The 25,462-nt window shown below is 47.7% G+C and overlaps 1 protein-coding gene across 2 annotated transcripts in view; it reads left to right on the top strand.

Moving 5' to 3' along the window:
- ARHGEF3 (Rho guanine nucleotide exchange factor 3) overlaps positions 1-25,462 on the top strand; it is a 304,041-nt gene that overhangs the window by 94,458 nt on the left and 184,121 nt on the right. For both annotated transcript variants that reach the window (XM_012765619.3, XM_076008798.1), the window contains one exon: positions 22,370-22,439. In XM_012765619.3, coding sequence (XP_012621073.2) covers positions 22,370-22,439 — 70 coding nt within the window. The remainder of the gene's footprint in view (positions 1-22,369; positions 22,440-25,462) is intronic.

Genomic DNA, 25,462 nt, shown 5'->3' with positions numbered 1-25,462 from the left:
GCGCGGCGTGGGACTGTGAGTGCGGCGTGGGACTGTGAGTGCGGCGTGGGACCGAGCGCGGCGTGGGACCGTGAGTGCGGCGTGGGACTGTGAGTGCGGCGTGGGACTGTGAGTGCGGCGTGGGACCGAGCGCGGCGTGGGACCGTGAGCGCGGCGTGGGACCGTGAGCGCGGCGTGGGACCGTGAGCGCGGCGTGGGACCGAGCGCGGCGTGGGACCGTGAGCGCGGCGTGGGACCGTGAGTGCGGCGTGGGACCGTGAGCGCGGCGTGGGACCGTGAGCGCGGCGTGGGACCGAGTGCGGCGTGGGACCGAGTGCGGCGTGGGACCGAGTGCGGCGCGGGTTCCGCCGGGAGCTGGGCGAAGTGGTTAATGAAACAAAATAAAATACAGGCTGCCAGAAAGGAAGAACATGCTGCAACACCCACTGTCCCGGCCGCGGGACCTTCTGTTATGCGGGGGCGAGGGGGACCGTGCCGAAAGAGATGGGCGAGAGAAAGGAACGAGACCAAGCAAAGGGTTGTCAAGGTCTGCTTTACTTGGATTCTTAGTAGGTTTTATATACAGAAACAAGGAAGTAGAAACAGAAAAATAGAGTGGGGGGATGATGAGGCTTGGGTGTGGGCCAGTCAGCCCCAATCAGCGTCTTATTGGCATCGGGAGCTGTTTGTGACGCATCACTCAACCCCAACCTGGCAGGGGGTCGGGAACAATTGCAGGTGGCATGCCCTGGAGCAAGCATGGCATGGAATGCATTCTTCTCGGAACTATAGCTGGGGGGCTGGGTGCTATTTTCGTCTTAGGCTATTTTCCGGGCCTCCCCGGTGGGGAGGACAAGTCGTTGGGATGTGGAGGGTCTTAGTCTCCAACAACCCACCAGCAGGTTCCTCTAACACCCAGTTTAGTCTAACACCTAGATGTGGAAACTGAGGCTCGGTAGCCGGGGTGATGGCGGAGAGGTTTCTTTCTCTGCTCTTCCGTTTCTCCACCTCAGCCCGGCAGGCCCCTGCTGGCCCGGGGGGCCTAGGACGGAGTCCTCCGAGGGCGGCAGTGTGCCCGCACACGGCTCCTCGCTGGACAGACGCGCATGCGCGTGGCGAGCCGGCGGGCGGGTGGGGAGCCGAGCCCTGGGGGAGGTGGCGTGGGGGCCGCGCGGGCGGGCCTGGCGGGGCGCAGCCACACACAGCGTCCTTGAGCAGTGCAGACCCCCGAGCGAGGGCCCTGGAGGGCCTGGCAGGCGGAAGCGGCGCGGGCCTCAGAAGTGTCCGTGCCAACCCGGGCGGGTGCGCGCCCCGCGCTGGAGACGCCTGCGTTCGTGTCGCCTCTCCCTGCGGGGCTCGCGCGTGCTGGAGACGCCTGCGTTCGTGTCGCCTCTCCCTGCGGGGCTCGCGCGTGCTGGAGACGCCTGCGTTCGTGTCGCCTCTCCCTGCGGGGCTCGCGCGTGCTGGAGACGCCTGCGTTCGTGTCGCCTCTCCCTGCGGGGCTCGCGCGTGCTGGAGACGCCTGCGTTCGTGTCGCCTCTCCCTGCGGGGCTCGCGCGCTCCGGGCTGCGCGTGGCGCGTGTCGCTGAGCTGCGCCCGCCGGAGCGGAGCCCGAGGCTGCGCCGCCCGGCCCGGCGGCTGGTGCTCGCAGCGCCCGCCTCGGGGAGCAGAAACACCTCTCCGGCCTGCCCTCTTCCGAGTCTGCGCCCCGCCAGTGCGGCCGCACCGCCCCCTCGCGCGCCGTCCTTGCCCCCGGCCGCCTCAGCCTGGCTGGGGGAGGCCGGCGCGGTCCCGGACGCCGGCGCCCGCGCGAGCGGCGGGGCGAGCCAGGGGCTGCAGGCTGCTCTCAGCTCTGCCGCTCGCTCCGACCTCAGCCTCCCCGTCTGTCTGCGCCACACGGCCGGCCCGCGCCCTGCCGCCCCGCCCGGGAGTCTGCCGCGCCGGAGGCCACACGGGCGGCGGGGCGCGGCTCGGGCCGGCGCGGCTGTTCTGGCCGGCCGGGACTGCTGAGCTGCTGTGCTTTTCGAACTGCTGTGTCTATTCTGATTTAAAACCACGTATTCCTACGAGAAGATTTCCTTGTGTTTCTTGTTTTGCTTTGGAAGCCTTCATAGCCCAGGGCCAAAAACATAACCATCCTTTATTCCAAAGGAAATATAACTTCCCTTAAGTTTTTGGGTTTCTGGCATCCGGAAGGAGAACTGTGTTGCTTTTGCTGGTAGCAGGTAGCTGGGTATCCGTCATCATGGGGCTACCAGGAGTCTGGAAGGATCCTTTCTACTGCCCAAGCCCAGGTTGCCTCACCTGTTTTCTTTCCCCCTGCCTCCCAGTCCAAACTAATTCAAAATATTACCGTTTCCTCCGTGGGCCCTTGGCGTTTCAAAATCTGTAACAGTCTGGGGAAGGAGTGGGATAATACTCACTTGCTTGTAGTTTTCATGTTCACAGTTAAAAATGAACTTTATAAAACAGACTTGTAGTCCATTGGGAAAATGTACAAAGGGATTAAAAATGAATTTTGCCATGATCAATATTACAGTATTTTCCTTCTTTTATTAACCTGTGAGTGTATTCACTATGTAGCTTTATACCTTAATTTTTAATTCAATAGTTTAATATAATTATTTCCTTATGACATCAGCAAACTAGATATGGTAGTTTAAGGGGCTCATCCACTCCTCCCTCCCTGCTCTGCAAGGTCCTCTCCACCCACCCACCCCTCATCAGGGACTGAGGGCCTCTTCTGGGGGGAGCAGGACTGGATTCTAGGGAAGCTTAGTGAGACAGGCAGGGCCCCTGCCCTTGGGGAGCAGTCCTTTCATAGGGGAGCCAGCACATAAACACACACTGAGGAAAACGGCAGATTGTGGGGTTCTCCGGGTGATGGGCATGGGACTGCAGGCTGCCGTGTGGGTTTGACCTCCAAGCATGGGTGGCGGTGCAGTGGTGTCTAGTCTCTTGTGTCTGTCTATGGTTCTGTGAAGCCTACCCATGTTGGGAGGCTGGATTTAAACACTAGGTCTGGAATTTCTCTGTGAAAAGGTGCCCCAGTGGGTGCTGAGGACTTTGGGACCCTTCCATGTGGGGTTAGCTGAGGGGCTGTGTGTTGACGTGTGTCCAGGGCCCATTATTGCTGAACTGGGACAGGCCGTCTCAGAAGGAGACCAGGCATGCTGGCCCTGCAGGAGGACGGTCTGCAAAGGCTGTGCTCTCAGTCTTTGCAAATTGGCTGGTTATTGGCAACATCCTGGGCCATTATTGGAGGCAAAGGGGGTTTTCAGAGGGGTTTCTTAGGAGGTTTTATGACCGGAGCAGAGTCTGAAAGGATATGCCCCGGGCAGGGGTCGCCAACTCCAAGTGTGACAGGAAGCAGGCAGGCACCTGGAATGAGGGGCCGCACAGTGCAGGGGCCACAGTGGGGAGGGTGGAGACCCAAGAGCCTGCACCTACCTGAAGGGGCAGCGGCCACTCACCCCTGCTGACCACAGTCATATGTGGCAACGTGAACCCTTGACGACTTGATTTTCCAAACTTTTAACTGGAGCTAGATATTGTACCTGATTTCTAAATGAAATCTTCTAGCTTTTTAAATGCTGGAAGCTACCTCAATAAATAAACAAATAAAGATGCCTTGTTAGTCATATAAAATATATGAGCAGTCTTCCTATTTCTGACTTCTACCCAAAATTTTAACTCAAAGCTTAAATTATTATGATTTTTTTTTTTTTTTTTTTTAATTTGAGACAGAGTCTCGCTTTCTTGCCTAGGCTAGAGTGAGTGCCGTGGCGTCAGCCCAGCTCACAGCAACCTCAAACTCCTGGGCTCAAGCAATCCTTCTGCCTCAGCCTCCCGAGTCGCTGGGACTACAGGCACGAGCCACCATGCCCGGCTGATTTTTTATATATATATGTATTAGTTGGCCAATTAATTTCTTTATATTTTTATAGTAGAGACGGGGTCTCGCTCAGGCTGGTTTTGAACTCCTGACCTTGAGCAATCCGCCCGCCTCGGCCTCCCAGAGTGCTAGGATTACAAGCGTGAGCCACCGCGCCCGGCCTATTATGATTTTTCACTGCTTGTTTGTTATATTTTAATTTTCTTTGTTTGCTTTTGTAACAAGCAAACATTTATCTATAAACAGGAAACAAGGAAGGAAGGTATCTTTACAACATGAAGGACTCCTTGCCTTTTAAAAATTCTTTAAACAGGTAGGTGAGGACCAGGTTGCCTGGATTGTGGGGCTGGCTTTTGGAACATCAGCTCAGGGAAGTGGGAGGAGGACCCATATATAGAAATAGGAGGAAGGATAGGACAGTTCTGCACTCACTCATTCTGTCATCCATTCCCTCTTCATTCATTCATTCACCAGATGTATACTGAGCACCTACTGGTACTGAGAGCTGACCTGGGCCTCAGGGATACAGTAGTGAACAAAGTAGACAAAAATCTCCACCCTATGGGATTCAAGTGGGGGAAACCAACAAGAAACTATAAGGAAGTCACAGGGTAGGTCTGATGGCAATAAACAGATCAGGGGTGGCAGATAGGAAGGCTGCGGACGGCTGCGGTTTCCAACAGGGTGGTCTGGGAGGGTCCCACTGAGAAGAGACCTGGAGGAGGGGTTCCACCTCATTGCACATGTACACAGGGCTTATTGTGTGTCAGGTATTGTGCTAGGCACTGTGGAGGGTCTCCTGGGAGCATTCCCATTTTGTCACTTGCTTCTTTTAACAAGCCTTTACAAAGAAACAAAACATAGTTCTTTTGGTTGCATGTGACAGAAATATAATGCACACTTGCTTAAATTTTATTTTTAGAAAGGAGGCTCACTTTTGTCACTGGCAAATCTAGTGATAGTTCTGCCTTCAGGCATGGCTGGATCCAGGTGGCTAATCCACATCACTAGGAATCTCCTCCCCTCCTGTCCCGTCCCGTCCCCTCCCCTGCCCTCCCCTCCCTCTCTCTCTCTCTCTCTCTCTCTCTCTCTCTCTCTCTCTCTCTCTCTCTCTCTCGGTCTCTTGCTCCATTTTCCCCAGATTAGCTTCCTTCTCAGGTAGGCTTTCTGCACAAAATGCCCTGCACAGCTCCAAGTTTGCACCCAGTCAGCTCAGCTACTATACAGGAAGGACTATATCTTTTCTTTAAGTCTAGCCCAAAGCCTTGGGTACCACTCTCATTGGCCAGAATAGGTCAGATGTCCATCTCTGGAGCCCGGGGTTGGTCCTTCCTGAATATCAGAGTCTGATAGCAGGGAGGGGCATCCCCCAGAGGAAAATCAAGTGTTGTTGGCAGAAGAAAGGGGACTAAATGTTGGGCATTAGGAACAGCAGTGTCCACCCTGGCAACGCTTGCATCAAGGAAGCAGGAAGGGCTGAAAAGAGCCTGCAGACACGGGGAGCTTCAAGGTCCCAGCCTGTCACCAACACGCCTCGCGAGCTCGAGCAGCTCTTAGTGTTCCAGCATCTGAGTGAGGGTGGTAGACTGGCTGGCTCTCTGGGGATCCTGCCAGCGCGTGATCTGTTTGAGTTTGAGGACATTATCTGCAAACAGACATGATTTAATCAAATTGCCAGACTTGAAACAATACAGGGTTATAGATCCTGGATTTGACTCTGTGGCTGCTTCCTGGCTGTGTGAGCTAGGAAAAGTTACTTGAGCCCTCTGTGCCTCAGTTTCCCCATCTGTAAATCTGAGCAATAATAATACCTACTCTCATAGGAGAACAAATATCAGGTTCTTGTGAGCCAGAATAATGACTACTATTGTTGGTAGCACTGTCATTCTAATGCAGCCATGGACTAATGAGGCAGAGGGGTATAATGTTCGTAACAGCTGACAAGCGTCTTGTCATGACAGGTCCATTATGCATGTTATATGACAGACTCTGTTCTTAGTTCTTTTAAGTATAGTAGCTCAGGGAGGTAATGTGATCATTCCTGTTAATCCAGGTAGATACTGCAGGCGGTCACAGACATGATGGCCAACTTGATCTTTCGGCTTTACAATGGTGTGAAAGTGATATGTGTTCAGTTGAAGCTGTGCAGCCATTCCGTTTTTTACTTTCGGTACAGTATTCAATGAATTACATGAGATTGACGACGCTTTATTATAAAATAGGCTTGTGTTAGATGATTTTGTCCTACTGTAGGCCAATGCAAGTGTTCTGAGCACGTTTAAGGTGGGCTGGGCTAAGCTATGCTGTTTGGTAGGTTAGGTGTATCAAATGCATTTTCGATTTACAATTGTAAGTTGAGGAGCAGCTGCATAGTATTGTCATTCTCATTTCACAAAGGAGGAACTGCTGCACAAACTCCCATGTGCAGTCACTTGCCCAACGTCACACGGTTGGTGAGTAGTGGGTGTGTGTTTTGGGCTCAGGCAGCTGGCTCCAGGGCCTTGGTTCTTAGTCACCACCCCGTACACCCTCACTAAAGCAGTCAGAGCTGCACAGAGGGATCTCTACAGGTCAGGACATGTTCTAAGCACTTTCCAAAGATTGACTCATGTAACCCTCACAACAAGCAACCCTCTGGGGTAGATGCTATTTGTAGGTGAGGAAACTTAGGCACCTAGAAAGGGCTACCCTGTGAAGGGAGCTCACATCCTCAATAGTGGGTGATTTGAGACAAGGAAGCCGAGCTCTCTGAGCCTCAGGGTTGCCTAGGGGTGAGAGGTGACCCCCGATGAGCACCACATGCAGGTGTGGTATGGCGCAGACCCTCTCCGGAGTGCACCTATTCTATTATTAGTGCAGGGCTTGCTCAAGAGCCCGGCCTTATTCTTGGATCTGCACCTTGTGTCTAGCTGGGACAGCCCTTGGGAAGCTGTGGCTTCTTGGGGGAAGAGCTGTTTACAGAGATGCCTCTGTCCCCAGCTTGGCCCTTCTGTGGCCTTCTGTGACACCAGGGCCTGGCTTGGCCCCACCACAGATGCTGTGTCTGGCCTTGAAGGTAGTGATTCTGCCACCTGAGAAGGCAAATACACTATGAACCTGCCCCAGCCACCTGGGGCAAACTGTCTAATAGATTTGGGTCTCAGTGCACTCAGCTGCAAAATGGGGTGAGGATGGGGTGAAAGCGTGCAATTAAAAGCACCAAGTCCAAATAATCCCGTATTTTCAAAATGAGGACTGAAGGCCGGGCACGGTGGCTCACGCCTGTAACCCTAGCACTCTGGGAGGCCGAGGCAGGCGGATGGCTCAAGGTCAGGAGTTCGAAACCAGTCTGAGCAAGAGCAAGACCCTGTCTCTACTATACATAGAAATTAATTGGCCAACTAATATATATAGAAAAAAAAAATTAGCCGGGCATCGTGGTGCACGCCTGTAGTCCCAGCTACTCGGGAGGCTGAGGCAGGAGGATCGCTTGAGCCCAGGAGTTTGAGGTTGCTGTGAGCTAGGCTGACGCCACGGCACTCACTCTTGCCTGGGCAACAAAGCAAGACTCTGTCTCAAAAAAAAAAAAAAATGAGGACTGAGTCTTCTTGCCTCTGCCTTCCTTATGGGACATGTAGAACTTTGCAAGGGGCTTTCTTTAATAGCCAGTCCCTATTGTTGAGCCACGCCTAGCTTCTCCCTCTACATTGACCTTAAGAGCAGTGTCCTTGTTGCTAGTTCCATGCTTGTGGTTATTTAGTCAAATCAGCTATATTGTAAGGATAAACTTTCAGGTCATTTTAATGTTCTTAGAAAATCGTGCCAAATTACCCTGTGGAAATATGATATCAATTTGTACATTCATAATTGTGAAGCAAAGTGCCTTTTTCTCCACATTCCTGCCCACATTTGGTATGATCATATAAAAATTGCTATTGAGCTAATTAAATATGAAATGTCCAAATTGGAATCAAAAGTTTAGTTTTTTATATCTCAAACAAGAAGCAGTACAGTTAATCAAAGTTGTGCCTGAACTATTGACACAGCTTTGCCATCTTAACAGTAGCGTGCTTTTCCAGCAGCGAAGCCTAGAGAGCGAATGGCAATGAAATCGCCAAAGGTGTAACCACAGTTTGTTGAGAATTGAATGTTTTTCCTTGCAAGAAGTGATCTGAAGCCTGGAAGCCGTGATAGTCAGTTGGTGCAAGGTCTGGTGAATACGGTAGATGACAGTTTCCAAATGCAGCCTCTGTAGTTTGAGCAGTGTTGTGTGTGTGACATGTAGTCTACTGTTGTCTTGCAAGAGGATTGGCCTGTCTCTATTGGCCAGCCTTGGCAGCTTAATCTCAAGCATCCTCATCATGTCATCCAGTCGGCTGCAGTGGGCATCTGCTGTAATGGATTGACCAGGTTTCATGAAGCTGTAGTGGATAATATCAGTGCTGGACTTCTAAACAGACACCATTAGCTTTTTTTGATGAATATTTGGTTTTGGACTGTGTTTTGGCACTTCATCTTTGTCCAACCCTTGTGCCAAGTGCTTGAGATTGTCAAAAATAATCCATTTTTTATCACACGTAACAATACAGTGTAGAAATGGTTCACCTTTATGTCGTGACAGCAAAGAAAGGCAAGCTTTGAGACAATTTCTCTTCTGACGCTCCATTAATTCATGTGGAACCCATCTATCCAGCTTCTTCACCTTGCCCATTTGTTTCCTATGGTCCAATATTGTTGGAATAGCAACATCAGACCTTGCTGCAGATTCAGGCGTAGGTTGAGAAGGATTTGCTTCCACTGCAGCTTTCAGTCTCAGGTCGCCCACGTGGCTCATTTTCAAGATTAAAATCATAGAACGGAACTTCTCAGATCATTGACATACTGTGTGTTCATTAGCCACATCCTTCCCAAACACTTCATTGATTTTTCAAGCTATCTGTGCTGCGTTGGTTCCATGACAAAACTCATATTTGAAGACAGACATTAACTTTTGACTTATCCATGGTTTCACAAAAATTGCTCTAAAAAAATTTGAAAGATAATCACAAGCCAAAATGTGTGTTTGAAAGAATGAGGATATTACCTTCACAATAAACATAAAACAAGAAGTGTCAAAGTGAAATGTCAGAGACATCACTGTCAAATGTAGTACTTAAGGAAATCAGACATTTCATACTTAATAACCTAATACTTTGAAATATAAACATGCCATCTTATTTAAATTTCCAGTTGACTGTTTACTAGGGAGGGTGAACATTTTTTGTTTATTGGTAGTTTGGGTTTCTTCTTTTGTGAACTAATATGTTATGGCAAAATATTCCAGTTTTTTTTTTTTTGAAAAAACTAATATTTCATGATTACAAAAGTAACGTGCACAAATCATAGAATTTTAGATAGCGTAGGAATGGGTTACCTGGCAAGTCCAAGTTCTCTGGACCAACCCTAATCTTGAGAAATTAACACTACTGACAGTGCAGAGATTATTTTTTCAGAATCTTCCAGAAATTTTTGAATGCCCTTCATTTGTCCTTACAGACTTCTGAAGGTTCATTCACGGCTTTAGTATCTTCAAAGGTGTTTTGCTCAGTGGTATTTTTGTCAAATAAAGCTAGTAGGTTTATTTTGATAAATTGATCTTTTCAGAGAAGCCATGTGGCCTAGTGGACAGGTTCTGAGTTTGGGGTCCCCACTGACTGCTTTTGCGTTCCCTGAGCTCAGCAGGGCATGTGTGGCCTGTGATCTGTTGGGCGTGTTGAGCTCTGTGCTGTCGACGGATTGCTTTCTGTTTCTCCTGCTAGGCTGCTGGGCTGGAAGGGCCGTGGTGGGAGGCCGAGGGGCTCCTGCTCTGACAGCACCGTCACCGTTACCTTGGTGATAGTGATGAACAATAGCGTCTACTCCGTATGTCCTTTATGTGTTCGGGTCTACTTAAACCTCACAGCTACTCTATGGAGTATAAAATCTAATGTTGTCTCTATTTTTCATATCCTAAGACGTGTGTTCCTAGAGGAGGAACCATTCACTTAGGGCCACCATCTAGCACATGCTAGTTCCGGAACTCAACCTCAGCTCTGCCAGGTGCTGAAGCCCCTCGCTCTGCAGATCTGCAGCTCTCTGCATGGCCTCTCCGTGAGCCCCATCTCTCTGTCGGCCTTTGTGCTTATTGGCCTGGTCCAAATGCATCCAGGGACCTGGGCAAGCCCCAGTTGGTTCTCAGTCTTCTAAAGACTTCTGCAAGTTGGGGCAGGTGAACGGATGAGTTTCTGTGAGGGCTGTGTCCCTGAATCAGGGCTGCCGAGCGAGGGACCAGAGGGTGTTCGCCTGGGCCATGGGGCGGCTGCCGTGGGCAGCTACGGCAGTGCTCATGCCGGTCCCGCCAGAGCCCAGCTGGCGCGCTGGGACGCGGGGCCGGAGAGAATGACCGGGCTCGCTCTGCCCTGTGCTTTAGGTGGACCGAGTGTGCTAGAAATGTTTGGTGAGCAGCAGTAACTGATACGCACAGTTTCTCTCTCCCCAGCTGGCAGCTCTTGTGGGTTAGGTGCCAGAAAGTCCTTCCCTAACTTGGAGCTCAGGGGCCGAGAGCGGCGCGAAGCAGGCCGCCGCCCGGCGTGGCGGGCTCCTCGTCCCTGCGCGCCGGCCCACGGGCCCACACGACCCAGTGAGTTAATCCGCAGAGAAAGCTCAGCAGGATTAGTCTCATTACTACGAAACAGTGACAACACCTCCCTCTCCTACTCAGAACTACCTCATACCCCCACTTCCCTTTTCCTTCTGTCTTGGGGCGGCTTGCTGTTTGGCTGGAACCCCGTCAGCCCGGTGTCTTCGGCTGGCCTTCCCTTCCCACCACACTGCTGCCCGCCACAGTCACCAGCGGTCGGATAAACGTGCTCTATGGTGGCCCTGGTCACTGCCAAAATAGCATTTATGGAGCATCTAGTCACCTTGAGACTGGGGTCCTGTCTCTCGGCCAATAGACTGCTGTAAGTGATGCTGGCTAATTTAAGAATTTTCGGTGTTTTTAACTGTTAGAATCAACAAAACACTTACTAGAAATGTCCATTTCTGAGGGCCTACTTTTTCAGATTGTGATGTTCATTTCGGAGGAGTTGGGCCACCTATGTATGGATTTATTAGCTTCTGATCAATATACTATTGAATGAAATATGAAGATTTTCTTCTCCTCTCTGAGCAAAAAGCCCTCATGAAGCACCTGTTAGATAGGGACTAGGAAGGTATGTTACCTATAGATAATAATTTTTGTGTAAAAGCTTTCCAGTATTTGAAAAACATGAACTTTTCTCCTTTTTGTTTCTGATTTGGATATAGTTTTATACGATAATTCCAAAGACAGCTTTCTCTCTTTTATTTCCTTAGACAAAGATTGGAAAGATAGTTCATGGTGATTTTTAAAAAATGTCTTCTAAGGGTTATTTGATACAAATCCCTTTAAAACATTAAGAAACTCAGCCATTAAACTTCTTTAGTTAAAATTATACTTTATTAAAATGTAATATGCACATAGAAAAATGTACTAGTTAATCTTCATGGATTTTTATTTGCAGATGTAGAAAAATCAATAAATAAGACTACTCTCTGATCTTTATTATTATTTTTTTTAAAGTCCAGTTGCACTTCATGTAAAGAGGAAACAACTCAGTAACATTGGCTCTGAGCTCAGAGCATAGTACGAATTTGAGTTTCCATCTCCTACTCTCTGTGGTCATTACTTTCTGCAATGGCTTTAACATCTGTTTCTCTGTTCATGCACTCTGGATCCAGCCTGCCTGGGTTTTATCCAGGCTCCGACACAAAGTAGCTGTATGATATTGGGCAAGTCACTCAACCTCTCTGAGCCTCAGTTTTTTTCACCTGTAAAGTGGGAATAACAAATGTATCTACTGATAAAATGGTTTTGAGGACGGAATGAGTTAATATTTATTAAGCATTTATAACAGTGTCTGGCACACAGTGAGCCCTCTATAAGCATTGGTTTTTTAAAAAGTAAACCCATAAAAACATTCCCTATGACAAAACATTGAGGATTCCTCCAGTCTATAAATTAAGGGTGCTGTAGGTTGAGGTACCCGTGACCTGACCCCGTATCCGTCCCATCTGCGGGGAGCTTCTGTCTCTTATTTCAAACAAGGGGAAGGAGCCTCAGTGTCGGCTCACGGGGAGGTAGAGCACGAACAAGGAGTCCTGGCTAGAAAAATACAGCTCAGCAAAGAGCAGGCTCTCCCCAGGCAATGCTTTAGAAAACAACAATCTGCTGCTCCTTGATTAAAAGGTAGAAAACTAATTATCGTTTCCGGAGGGACGTGAGGCCACTCTCTGCTGGGCTGTGACCTCGGGGAGCAGGGTGTGGCCTTCCCTGGGCTGTGATGAAGCCTTTCCTGCATGTGGGGTCAGGGCTTGGCAAGAGGGGAACAGTCCCCTTGCTTTTAAAAGCAACCCCTAAACACTTCAGAAACATCATTTGCAGGTCAGCATGGTGAATATGAAAAATAATCTTAAAATAGATTTCCAAAAGACCTCTATTGCAAAACACCCCTTCAAAAACATTCTGTAATTTTTGCTAATTAGACCAGCTTACAATTAGCTCAAATGTTTGAAGTCTGGTGCCACCATCCATCCGCTGATGATGTGGATCAGAATGCCAATGAGGTAGTAGCTGGGAAACAGTTTTGCATGTGTGCTGAATAAGAACCAAGTGCAGTAATTCTGGTTCCTTTAGTTAAGGGAGGGGAATGAAAAATTCCATCTTGGGATAATTTGTGTGTGATATTTCTCATTGTCTTTCATGCCATACTGTTAGGGGTGGAAAGTCACCACTGGCCTGTACCATTTCGCTGTAGATGTCAAGAAAGGTCAAAAAAGTCTTACAGCTCTGTGTTGAGCGTCTGTCATGGTCCAGGTGTCTAGAGTGCGGGAACAAAGCTTAGAGAGCTCGTGCTTCAGTGGCTCCAGTGGACTGAAGGCGCCTGTGCTCTCTGTCAGCTTATGTTCTATACAAGTCATGCTTCTGGGTAATCTTTGGACAAGTATCTCTGGGCTCTCGTTCCCCATCTCTGTTAATGTTTTCTTGTCACGTCACCAGGGACCTCTGCTTTGCCACATTCTGTGGGCATTTCTCCATCTTCCTACTTTGTGAAATAGGAGTATGCTCCCTCTTTGAGACGCTGTCTTCACTAGGCCTCCGCGATGACCCTCTCCTCTCGGTTTTCCTGTTACCTTGGCAGGGCTCTTCTGGTGTCTGTAAGCTGACGGCTTCTAGACCCGTCCAGCCGCCGATGCCGCGCCCCCATCTGGGGTCCCCACTGTTTCAAGTGTGATGCGTCTGCTCTTGATTTTTGTCCCCAAATCTGCTCCTCCCACAGGCCTTCTCTATCTTCTCAGTTGTTCAGGCTAACCTTCTTAGAACATCCTTTAATTCTCTTTTATTTGACCCTCTGTACCCAATCTACTGGAAGATCCTGTCGTCCCACCTTCAAACATGTTCACAATTCCACCACTTCTCATCTTGTCATCACCCCACAGCCGCCAGCCCCTGCGCCCCTCACCCGCGCTGCCCCTGTCTGGCCCCCAACACTGCTCTCTCCTTGCAGCATTGAGGATGATCCTTTTAAAACTTAGATCACGTTTCTCTTCTGCTCAGTGTCTTCCAGTGGCTGCCCATCTCGCTCGGACTAAAATCCAGAGATCTTGCTGTAGACTATCAGGCTCTTACCATCTGCTTCCGGCCCCTCTGTGACTTCCTCTGCCCTGGCTCACTGCTTACCCCACTCCAGCCATCCTGGCCTTGCTGCCCTGGGCCTGCCTAGGGGCTTCGCACGTGCTGTCACATCCACCCAAGACATGCTCCCCACCTGGCAGGTCTCTTCTTGGAGAGGCCTGCCTTGAGCGCTCTCAGGGCGTGGCAGCCACTCTCGCCTTCCCTCCCAACCTGCCTTGCTTCCTCCGTAGAGGTTATCACCATCACCTGCTAGCGGAAGCGTGAGGAACAGGGCCTGTGTTTTGCTCTCTGCTGTTTCTCTGTGCCTAAAGCAATGCCTGACACGTAGTAGACACTCAGCAGATATGTAGAGCTAACATTTATTACCCACGCAGTGTGAGCCAGCTAGCAGGCAGAGGGCTTTATGGGAATTGTTTATTTACTCCTCAGAGCAACCCTACAAAGTCCAAGGCTCATCATACTCATTTCAAGTTGGAAACTGAGGATTGGGGAAATTGCATAAGTTGTCCATGGTCGCTTGATGGATTTGGACTTGAACCCAGGTCTTGGAGACTGCAAAGCCCATGCTCTGACCACCTTGTGTTGCTGTTGTCTCTCTGTGGTGGCCTGACTTTATTCTAGAAAGGTTGACGGTGGCTCACCAGCAAACAGAAATATGAATGAGCAGCCTGTGGCCCATCCACAGCCTTGACAATGTAAACAGGCAGGAACCTCGGTGCGTCTGTCACGGGGGTGGTGTCTCTCGGGAGTGTGTGGGCTGTTGATATGCTGTGGGCAGTTATGGCATTTCTCAGGTACTTTGTCCTGGATGAAGAGACGACACAGGAACCACACCAGGGTGAGTGAGGGGAAACCACATATAATCCAAAGTGCTCTTAAGCAGCGCTGGGAGGGGCCTTGTTGGGGCCTGGTCTTCCTCTCCTGCCCTCTGGCGAGTGCTCCCTACCACTGTTCGTCCCCACAGCTCCGGACCAACGTGCCAGCTGGCGTAGGGCCCTTTTGTTCAGAAAGTGCCTATTTTGGATCCAACTCAGCCTGAGTGAGGCCTGGGAAGGAGACGACTGGGCGAGTGCGGGTCCACGGCTGCGTGCCGGGCTTGCCCCAGCTCACGCGACACTCAGAGGGCCCCTGAGACGCGCCAGTTATGGAAGTGGCTCTCTCCCTGTCGGCCGCACGTGGTTGTATTCATGTTCCTGCAGTGTGTGTACAAGGCCATTCTGTGCTGCTGTTGACGGCAGACTTGCTGAGGGCAAGCACCACGCAGTCATTCTCCACCTATTTCTTAAGCTCCTACTAAGTGCAAGGAGTGCAGCGACAGTAGTTAGTCCAAACCACCAAAGTCCCTGGTCTTCCTGACTTTGTCCCCCAGAAGGGGGCTAAATCTTACAGTGCTCCTTCTGTACGCCAGGTACCAAGAGCTTTCCATATATTAACTCATCTACTCCTCACAACAGCCTTGAGAGGGAGTCTTGTTAGTATCCTGTTTTTACAGATAGGGGAATTAAGGATCAGGGGTTGTCACTTGTCCAGTGTCACACAGCTGGCTGGCTCCAGCAGCTGTACTTTTAACTATTGAGTTGAGCTTCCTCTATATGGCACCACTTGGGAAGTACAGAAAGTTACCACTGGTAGTTTTCCTTCTCGAAGATTGCACTCATTAAAAGTTGTTCTAAAGATACAAGCTTTGCCAGAAGCCAAAGTGCAAAATGGAAACGCAGCAAAATGGCTCATGAGATCGGAGCAGATGGACCAGCTGTCGCTGCTGAATCTCTGAGACAGGGAGCGGGCGGGAGGAGGACGTGGAGAAAACAGAGGTGTGGGAATTCTTATCATCCTTGAATGACTCAAGTAAATGTGTGTCTTAAACAGGGACACGTAGGGCAATTTCTCACAAGCCCTGGTAACACCGCATGACTAAGCCACTTCCATCATTCCCCAGCTGCACAAAATGCGTGCTCTCTCAGCTTTTATTTACAGAATCCCTCTTCTGGATTAGTTAATAAGATTTTATTTCACATCATTATTCCATGAGGATTTTTTCCATTAAATATGTATGTTTTATTTTGCCTGATAATATCTTTATTTCGCCTGTACTTCTCAAAAATCATGGTAAAATACACATAAAATATTACCATTTAAACCATTACCAAATGTATCATTTTAGCCATTTTAAAGTGTATAATAATTCAGTGGCATACATGGAGAATGCTGTGCGCCCATCACCATTATCTAATTCCAGGAACTTTTGTTCACACAGAAGGAAACTGTGTCTCCATTAAGCTGCTTCCCGGTCCCTCCGTTTCCCCACCTCTGGCAGCCACTTGTCTACGGATTTGTCTGTTCTGGACATGTCACGTAAATAGAATCGGGCAATATGTGCCCTTTGTAGTCTGGCTTCTTTCACTTTGCGTAATGATTTTAAGATTCTTCCATGTTGTAGTAGTGTCAGTACTTTATTCTTTTTTATGGCTGAATAATATTCTGTTGTATGGATATATCACATTGTGTTTAGCTACTATAGTACCAGCCATGTGCCAAACTCTTTGCTATATGCTGTATCCTGCGCATGTAACGAGTTCTTACATATCAATAAGAAAAAAAATAGTACTTATTTATACAAATGAGCAAATTACCTGAATAGGCATTTTATAGAAGAAATACAAATTTACTAATGTCATGGATTTAAAAAAACATTTCAACCTCTTCTTTTTAGTTAAGTCTGGAATTAGTTTGAATAGAGTAGTCCTATATTATTTAGGGACAGCTCACAGACATTTGTTTGGAGGAGAGTTGCATTTTTGCTCCGTTCAAGTATACAGTTGTGACCCAGAGATAATTTCCCCTGGTTTTTCCAGATATAGTACTATCATTTTAAAGCCCTTGTGAAATATTTGGCTCTTTTGGATATTTCTGAATTCTAATGAATACTAAAATCTTTTTGGACAGTGCTCATTTTCCACAAGGGTCTCCATTTATACGTTTTCCTTGGTCGCCAACTTCTGAGACATAATGCAGTAGATTTTCACAGTCAGAGACTCTTTGAAAATGTGTTATTTTTCTGTGCTATGCAGTATGGTAGCCACAGGTCACATGTGGCCAGTGAGCACTTGAAACATGGTGCCAATTAAGACTTGTTTTAAGTATAGAATACACTTTGGATTTTGAAGACTTAGTATGAAAAAATGTAAAATGTCTCTAACATTTTTTTCCTACTGATTATATGTTAAAGGGATAATATCTGGATATATTGGGTTAAATAAAACTATATTATTAAAACTAAACTTATCTATGTCTTTTTACTTTTAAATGTGACAAACAGAAAAATTTAAATTATATATGTGGCTCGCATGATATTTCTATTGAACAGTGCTGTTCTAAAAAACAAAAAGCTGGCAGAGGGTGGTGAATGGGTGAGAGGAGTCGAATGGGCCCATCTGACTTCATTGCCTTCAGAATGGTGAAAGTGCCTCAAGACAGGCCACACTGGGTCTGGATGCCTGCAGTAGCCTCCCAGCTGTCTCTCTGCTTTCACTCTGCACCCCTGACTCTCTCTTCCCCTCCCTCTAGCCAGAGGGATCTTTCTAAAAGGCAAATCTCATCACATCACTCCCTGCTTTGTAACTCTTCAGTGGACCCCACGGCTCTACGGCCAAACTCTGCTGGCTTGTCCAGTGCTGCTCACCTACTCAGCCTCATCTCATGCCTCCCTGCCTCCTTCCCCACCTTCTAGGACCTTCTGATAAGTGCTATTATAACTTTCATTACATGCACAATATATTTCACAGTAAAAGACTAAAAAATACATAAGGTAGAAGACGATGTCCACGCTGGTGCTGCCCATGCCACCCAGCTGCGTGATCCGCCACTGCCGGCAGCTGGGACGGGCGCCCGCCCGGGCCTCCCTCTGCACGCACACAGCTGAGTCTGCACATTTGCGCCGCACCCAGTTCTGTGCCCGCTATTCAAATGTGAACATCAATGTCCAGCCACCTTTGCTTCAGATTTTGTGTGTGTGAACAAATGAAATCTTACAGGTGTAGATAAAGCCTTCTGGGCGCCCATCCTCGGCTGTTACCCTCCCTCTCTCTGGAGGTAGCCTCTTTCCTGCGGCTGATAGTGCCTTTTCATCTGTAGGCTTACATTTTTACTGTATATGTACATGGCTATAAACAATAGAGTATTATTTTGCGTGTATCATATCATAATGGTATCATAATGATATGATACCATAAATGGTATCATATCATATTATGCATATTTCTTGAAATGTGGATTTTTATTCTTTTTTTCTTCCTTTTCTTTTGAGATTTTTCTTTAATACGTAATACTCTATGATCTTCCATTTTTAAGAATGAACATAGCTTCATTTAATCTATTTTCTTATTGTCGGACATTTAAGTTGTCATACTTCTTCCAGTTCCTCATATGTGCCATACTTTCCTCTACTTGTTAACTCTTGACTCATTTTATCTTGTCTAGAATAGTTTCTATAAGATTGAAATGATCTGGTTTTTGACTTTTTTTTCTTGTTTTGAAAATTTGATAGACTTCATCAGTAAAACTGGCTGGGCCTGACATTTTCTTTTATTTCTTGCTTAGTAAATGGGGCTTTCAGGCTTTCTATTTCTTCTCTGCATGTTAGCTTCTGAAACCCACACTCTTAGGAGCTGTTCTGGAAATGGTTGCTAAGTCTCTTCTCAAGGAGATGAGTCGCATTTGTTTTCACGTGGTGGGAGAATACATTCTGTGCTAACCCTGAAGCCTTTTGCTGCTGACCTTGTTCTGTTGGATTCTAGACACACACACCTGACTGTGAGCTCACTCCCTAGACACACCTGACCCTGGCTTTTCACCCTGCTGTGGGCATTTCCCCGTCTTGCCAGGAGCTCTCCCAAGGGCGGGGCCACGACTTTCCGTTCCCGCCTGTCGCAGGACGGCAGCCCGTCGTGGCTGAGCAGTCTCTCTCTTGTGCCGCACACCCGTGGCTTTCCCTTCAGACCTGCTGTGGAGTGGCGATTGCTGGCCAGCACTGTCCTCGTGACGTCTGCCGGACGGAGGGAAATACCGCCTGGCAGACAGCCGTGTTTCTAACCACGTGTGTGCACATGCACAGACGGCTCACTCGAGAGGCCCGAGGGCTGGACACAGACCATCGCCCACTCCTTCAGGCCCTGTCCAGAAGCCCAGCTGTGCATCTTTGCGTCTGGGAAACCTGTAGAACCAAGTGTCCTTGTTCTCGCTTCGACTTTTGCTGACTGTGCAAAGACGTTGCTTCTACAACAGAGAAAACCCAGCCAGGACTCAGGGCCCTCCCTTGGTGAGGACCTGGCCATGGTGCTTCCGCGAGGCTGCACCATATGTGCCGGGTCCCTGCTGGCTTCGTGAAGGAGTCTCCCAGCAGGGCGGTTCTCGTTCCCTGAAGCTGTCTGTTAGAAACACCCGGCTGCTAGTGTCTGGCTGGGGAGAAGGAGGAAACTGCAAGGAGGGTCTTATGAGATCAGATTAGAATTGTTAAAAGGACTTCCGCTCATGTGAGTGATCCAGAAGCCAAGATGGTGGTGGGGCAAAAGGGGGGTGGGAGCCAAAATTAGGGACAGCCCCTTTCTTGGTAGATCTCCTGGCAGTTTCCGCAGCTGAGAGGGGGCAACATAGTTGTCTAAGAGTGCCCCAGATTGACAGATTTGCACTGATGCTTTTTCTTTGGCTGGAGGCCTGACAGTGTGAGGCCCTGCTAAACAGGCCCCCTCCCGCAGGGAGCCCAAGGCAACATCCTTTTAAAAGCGTGCTCTGCCCCGTTTGGTGGGGCTTCTCTTCATTTGAGAAGGGCTGCACCCTCTGGATCTGGAGTCATGCACATCTGGATGTGAATCCCGGCTTGGCCATCTGCCAGCTGTGTGACTCACAGCATGTGGTCTAACCTCTCTGAGCCTCAGGTTATCTCCTCTGTAAAATGGAGTGATATCCCCATTTATCATAATGCTATATAATATTGTATAAAATTATATTATGAGATAAGGTTATTATTTTAAAATATGTAATACATGATAACATATGTATAAAACTTTATATAATACCACTACAATGCCATCTGTATGTCATGTATTAACAATTGAATATAACATAATATAATAACCTATTTTATAAGGTTATTGTGAGGCTTAGATTATGTAAGCAAAGTGCTTAGTCCCTGGCACACCAGTGACTGAATTGCTGTTAATTATGGGATAATTATTTAGTAACAATATGTGTGGTCTTCTGTGGATTGCAACATATAAGACAAGGGCACATTTTTCTCAGAATGTTCTGGTATATCCTGTTGCTTTGGAAGCAGTGAAGCTCACAGATAATTAGGAAAGCAAAGCCCAGTTATATGCCAGGAGGGGAAGGAGCAGTGTCAAGGGAGAAGTCTTATTGAAATCCAGGTGTTTTTTTAAGGCAGAAGTTTCTTTTCAGAAGAACTTAGGCCAACATGTTACTTAATAGAAAATAATTAATGTAAATAACCACCCCCATGTCTCTGTTTATCTTGAGATGTTATTAGCCTGGGTTTCTGCTGTTGTGCGTGAGGCGGAGGAGGAGGCCTGGCGCACAGGGACGTGAGACCCCGGTTCCCCTGTGTTTGTGACTGCCCCAGCTCTTCTGCAGCAAGCTCGTGCCTGGGCTTCAGTTCTGTTCTTGCATCCAGGCTTTGGGAGGTAAAGGGAGGGGCGCCAGGTGGACACCTGTAAGAACTTAGCAACAGCAACACTGGAGTTAGAGCTCTCAGCTCATCTTGACTCAACATGGAACGTATTATTTCCCCTGTTTTGCACATAGGAACACCGAAACTCAAGAAAGTAAGCCTTATATTCAGAGTCACACAGCTAGTAAAACACTATGGGGTTTGAGGTCAGACAACTGAGATCAGAATCCTAATTTCATCCATGTGATCCTGATCAAATCACTTCATATCCCGAGGCCTCAGTTTATCTATTAAATGGGTACAATGATGCATCCTAGTTCACAGAGTGAGAGTCAGTGATATTAACTGTATAAAATATTGGCATATGCTTTTTTTTTTTTTTTTTTTGAGACAGAGTCTCACTTTGTTGCCCAGGCTAGAGTGAGTGCAGTGGCGTCAGCATAGCTCACAGCAACCTCAAACTCCTGGGCTCAAGTGATCCTCCTGCCTCAGCCTCCCGAGTAGCTGGGACTACAGGCATGCGCCACCATGCCCAGCTAATTTTTTCTATATATATTAGTTGGCCAATTAATTTCTTTCTATTTATAGTAGAGACAGGGTCTCTCTCTCTTGCTCGGGCTGGTTTCGAACGCCTGACCTTGAGTGATCCTCCCGTCTCGGCCTCCCAGAGGGCTAGGATTACAGGTGTGAGACACTGAGCCCTGCCCTGTCATATGCTTTTTAAAGTGCTCAATATCTGTTAGCTGCTGCTATCATTGTGATTTCCTTGTATTTTATTTATCTCTTTTATATGATAGAGCCAACAAAGACTTTGCTCAGGGGTGATGTGCTGCAAAGCCTGTGCATTGGTCCCACACGCTTTCTGCCTTGTGTCATTGCTGATCACAGCAGAGAGGTCAAGGCAGTGGTGACTGTCGTGCAACCAACAACACCCTTTTGGCACATCAGTGACCAAAACCTCAGGAAAAGTCCAATGTAGACCTTTTCAGAGATGCTTTTCAGCAGACGTGAAATCCGAATATCCATATTGAAAGATATCACATTTTTGGGGGGAGTAATTTGTTACTCCACAAAAACATTGAAAAAGGTATGTTGGCAGCTACAAAATTTGATTCAATTTACAAGACAGAAATAAGGAGTTTCCAGTGTGCCGGGAGCCTCTTTGTGCCAACCTGACCCGACTTGCAGCTGCCTCTATCACTTCTAAGGAGACTGATTCATGTGCAACATTCATAGGTGAGGAAACCAGCTCCAGCATGCTAGGCAGTGGCTAAGTGTCCTGCAGATCCTCCTTCAAAAACTGGAGCTCAAATGTGGCCTTAATGCAGACATTGGGACTCCCCAGCGTGTGTGCAACAGGGAAAGTTCTAGGCTGAGCCACAGCTGGTAACATCACCTGATGGTGTCCATTTGAGAATTGTTTCTGTGTGAAAAGTCAAGACAAAGATTGGGAGTCTCATCTGACTTCTCGACTGCATCCACGTTGCATTTTAGATTTTATTTTGTGTGGGCGAAGTGTTTGCTATTTTAGAGGACTCTGGGGCTTTCCTCCCAGGGCACTGGGAAGGAGTTTGGAGTGAATTTGGACGCTGTAGATTGCAGAGCTGTAGAAAACTGCAGCTGCCTGGTTTGCCTGGGCCATTTCTTGAGGCATCTCTCTTTTTTTTTTTTTTTTTTTTTTTTTTTTTGAGACAGAGTCTCGCTTTCTTGCCTAGGCCAGAGTGAGTGCCATGGCGTCAACCTAGCTCACAGCAACCTCAAACTCCTGGGCTCAAGCAATCCTCCTGCCTCAGCCTCCCGAGTAGCTGGGACTACAGGCACGAGCCACCATGCCCGGCTGATTTTTATATTATATATATTAGTTGGCCAATTAATTTCTTTCTATTTTTATGGTAGAGACGGGGTCTCGCTCAGGCTGGTTTTGAACTCCTGACCTTGAGCAATCCGCCCGCCTCGGCCTCCCAGAGTGCTAGGATTACAGGCGTGAGCCACCGCGCCCGGCCGAGGCATCTCTCTTTTTGATAAGCCTGCATTCAAAACCAGTGATTTCCTCTGAACACTCAACCACTGAATAACGAACGCATTGTCTTTTGTCTTCTAGGCCTAAACGGCAGCAGCGACAAAACAACTTTCCCATGTTTCCCTCTCCTAAAGCCTGGAATTTCAGAGGGGTAAGTATTTGTCCTGGTTAGCCCCTGCTGTAAGTATCCTATTTTGGATACATGCTCCGGCCTCTAGAGAGGATGCTGTTGGGCTTGGCTTTACTAATCAAAATTTCCACCAAGAAAGCATGTGCTTTACCACTTGGGGAAGTCACGTTTACATCAGTGATTGCGGTTTAAGTAAAAAATCCAAGTGGGCCAATAAGCTTCCACTGCCATTCGCTTGCCCTGAAGGTCTTGGGCTACAGGAAGCATCTTGTGAAGCAGCCAAGAGGTGTCAAGGTTGATAAGGAGGGCACTGGGGCTGTTTTATTTGGAACCCAGAGGGAACCAGTACACAATGAAGGAAAAAACAAATCAGAAATGTACAGTTTGTTAATATGTAGTTTTATGCCTTCATGGGAAGCTTTGTCTTGCAGAAGGAGAAGTCTATAAGTTTTTAAGCACATTTTAAAGGGAATCATAAAATTCTCCCAAGCATAAAGTCTGTTACTTGGGAGATTTGGGCAGGGTCAGGTCAAACCTCCTCCTGATGCAAGGTTGTCTTCTTTGACATAGTAGCAATAATAGCAGTCGCAGTAGATGGAGGGCCTGCTGTGTACTAAATGATTTCTAGCACTATCCTTGGTAACAAAACCCTCGCATCTGTAGAGAATGCTCTGAGCTCTGTTTCACCTCCAGGTCTTTGCACATGTTGTTCCTTCTGCCCAGAGCGCTGTCTCCCCTGCCCGGCACTGCCCTCCCACGCACACTGCTCTTGTCCCGCCCCTTCATCCCGGGGCTCCAAGCCTTGACATCGCCTCCTCCGGAAGCCATCAGGACCACTCTCCTGAATCTGAGCTTGAGGCCTCTCCTATAACCCCTGAACTTTCTTAACATTTTGCATCATTAGCACTTACTGAAATTCAATGTTGGAAGCCCCAAGTATGAAGTGTGCAGATACCTGCCACTCTCTCTTGTTCACCACTGTATCCTGGGACCTAGCACAATGCCTGGCACATGTGCACTTTCTTAATTTGTTGGATGAATGAATAGAATGAATAAATGAATAATTTCTCACATCCATCTGACACAAAACTAACATGCTACCTTTAGATTGGGTTTCAAGTTCAAGTCTTTTAGTCTTTTCAATACTTTTCTGACTAGTTCTATTTACACTTTAAGATCCTGTGTAGATCTCAGTCATTTTCCCCAAGTGTCCTGTTAAAAATAAATGTAGACCATGGCACTATTTTAGCTCAGGTTACAATATGCTTTTTATTGAGTACAAAGAGAAATGTGTTGACTTTGAAATAGATGTGTATGTCTTACTGAATGCAAGTCATGTACTTCCTAAGTTTTTTATAGTTTTATGCAGAGGTCCCCAACCTTTTTGGCACCAGGGACCAGTTTCATGGAAGACAATTTTTCCACAGACAGGGGGATGGGTGGGGATAGGGTGGGGTATTGGGGGTGGGGACTGGAGTTCAGGCAGTGATATGTTGCCCAGTTCCTAACCGACCGTGGACTGGTACTGGGCCATGGCCTGGGGGTTGAGGACCACAGGTTTTATGGATAAGACCCCATTTCTCAAAGTGTGTTCAGTTGGATGATCATAACCATTAAGTGAAAAAAGGCGTGTGTGGTCAAACCTATCTGAACATACTGAGCCCACAACTTTAAATATGCTCCCTGCTGCGAGACTTCTCAGAGCCTTTGATGTGTTGATATCATGGAGACTGCATAAGGAGAGTGGATGGAGTTTGTAGCATTTCCCAAAGTCATTGATCATGAAACCCTTTGCTGACCGTAGGTCGTACACATTTTAGAATAGTTATAGTCAATTTTGAACTGTAGACAAATTAGGTCTCCTAGGAGCAAGTTAGCCTTTTTTGAAGGACTTTGTTTTCATCCTCCCTTCAGTGTTGCTCTCCTTGCCATTCGACAGTGCTCCTCAGCCAAGGACTGTGGGTACATGCAGGTGCTCACCACCGAGTTTGCCCAGGGGCTGTCCTGTTTTCAGTACTGACAGTCCTGCACCTTGAGAAACTCATTGGTCCCAGGTTAACTGGGACTTGACTCCTATACCTATGGCCACGAGACCTCTTCAACTGTTCCCCTTTGAAAAATATTTTGTCTTTGAGCACAACCCTGGTTTATAGAATTTGCTCCCCGAAGGGACCTATTAGATACATACTTGGTTGAAGAGACCCTCTGTTATCCTTGCCACATCTCTCTAAGACCAGGGTAACATTTAAAATTAATAATTCGCTACAGAAAAAACCCTGCCCCTGGCTCTTTGCAACTAAGTGGGTGTCAGAATCTAATGCAATGTTGACTTCAGGTTCCTCTCAGCCCTCAAACTCTTAGACAGCACACAAGATTTTTCCAAATGGTTAACATTGTTTGAGTAAATAGAGTCTGTTAGTTGGTTAGGCCAATTGTGGTTTTTATCTTGGTCTCTTGTCCTTGCTTTGATTTCTTCTGGGCCTTGGGGCTTATTAGTAAAGTCGGGCAAACTGACATGAAGACATACTAGACGGTTCAGGGCCTGGCCAATTGCTACATTCCTTTGTGGCCACACTGATCTCTCTCCACCTTGAAGAGTAACCCTTAGTGACATGTGGAGAGGTGGGGGGAACCCAACCAGGTGGGAACACCCTCCCTCCCAGCCAGGACTCACTTTGTAATTATCATTATGGTTACTGAAATTGAAGAACGAGAAAGACCCAGGGTGCCAGGATGACTACGGTTGAACCGTCATGTAGCTGAAACATTTTCTGTAATGAAATTCGACTCCCAGGTCTGTTAGACTGGGCTGTGCATGCTGTCCTAGGGCAGGGTATGCTTTTAGTCAACACTTGGTTTTCTTCTTTATTTAGAAAGGGAGGTTCCAGAGTTCCTGCTAGCAAATATCCCATATTCATGTATGTGGCAGAGAAAACCGATTTGTTATGAGCATTTGCCATTTTATTCCTCTTTAGCTTGTAAAGAAATAGGATGCAGTGTTTGTTACCCAGGTCCTGGGCAGTTGTGAATTCGAGGGGTGGGGC

The sequence above is a fragment of the Microcebus murinus genome, chromosome 1 (assembly GCF_040939455.1).
Source record: "Microcebus murinus isolate Inina chromosome 1, M.murinus_Inina_mat1.0, whole genome shotgun sequence".
Taxonomy (NCBI): Eukaryota; Metazoa; Chordata; class Mammalia; order Primates; family Cheirogaleidae; genus Microcebus; species Microcebus murinus.
Note: the sequence above shows the minus strand (reverse complement) of the source record. Positions and strands in the feature narration are given on the sequence as shown.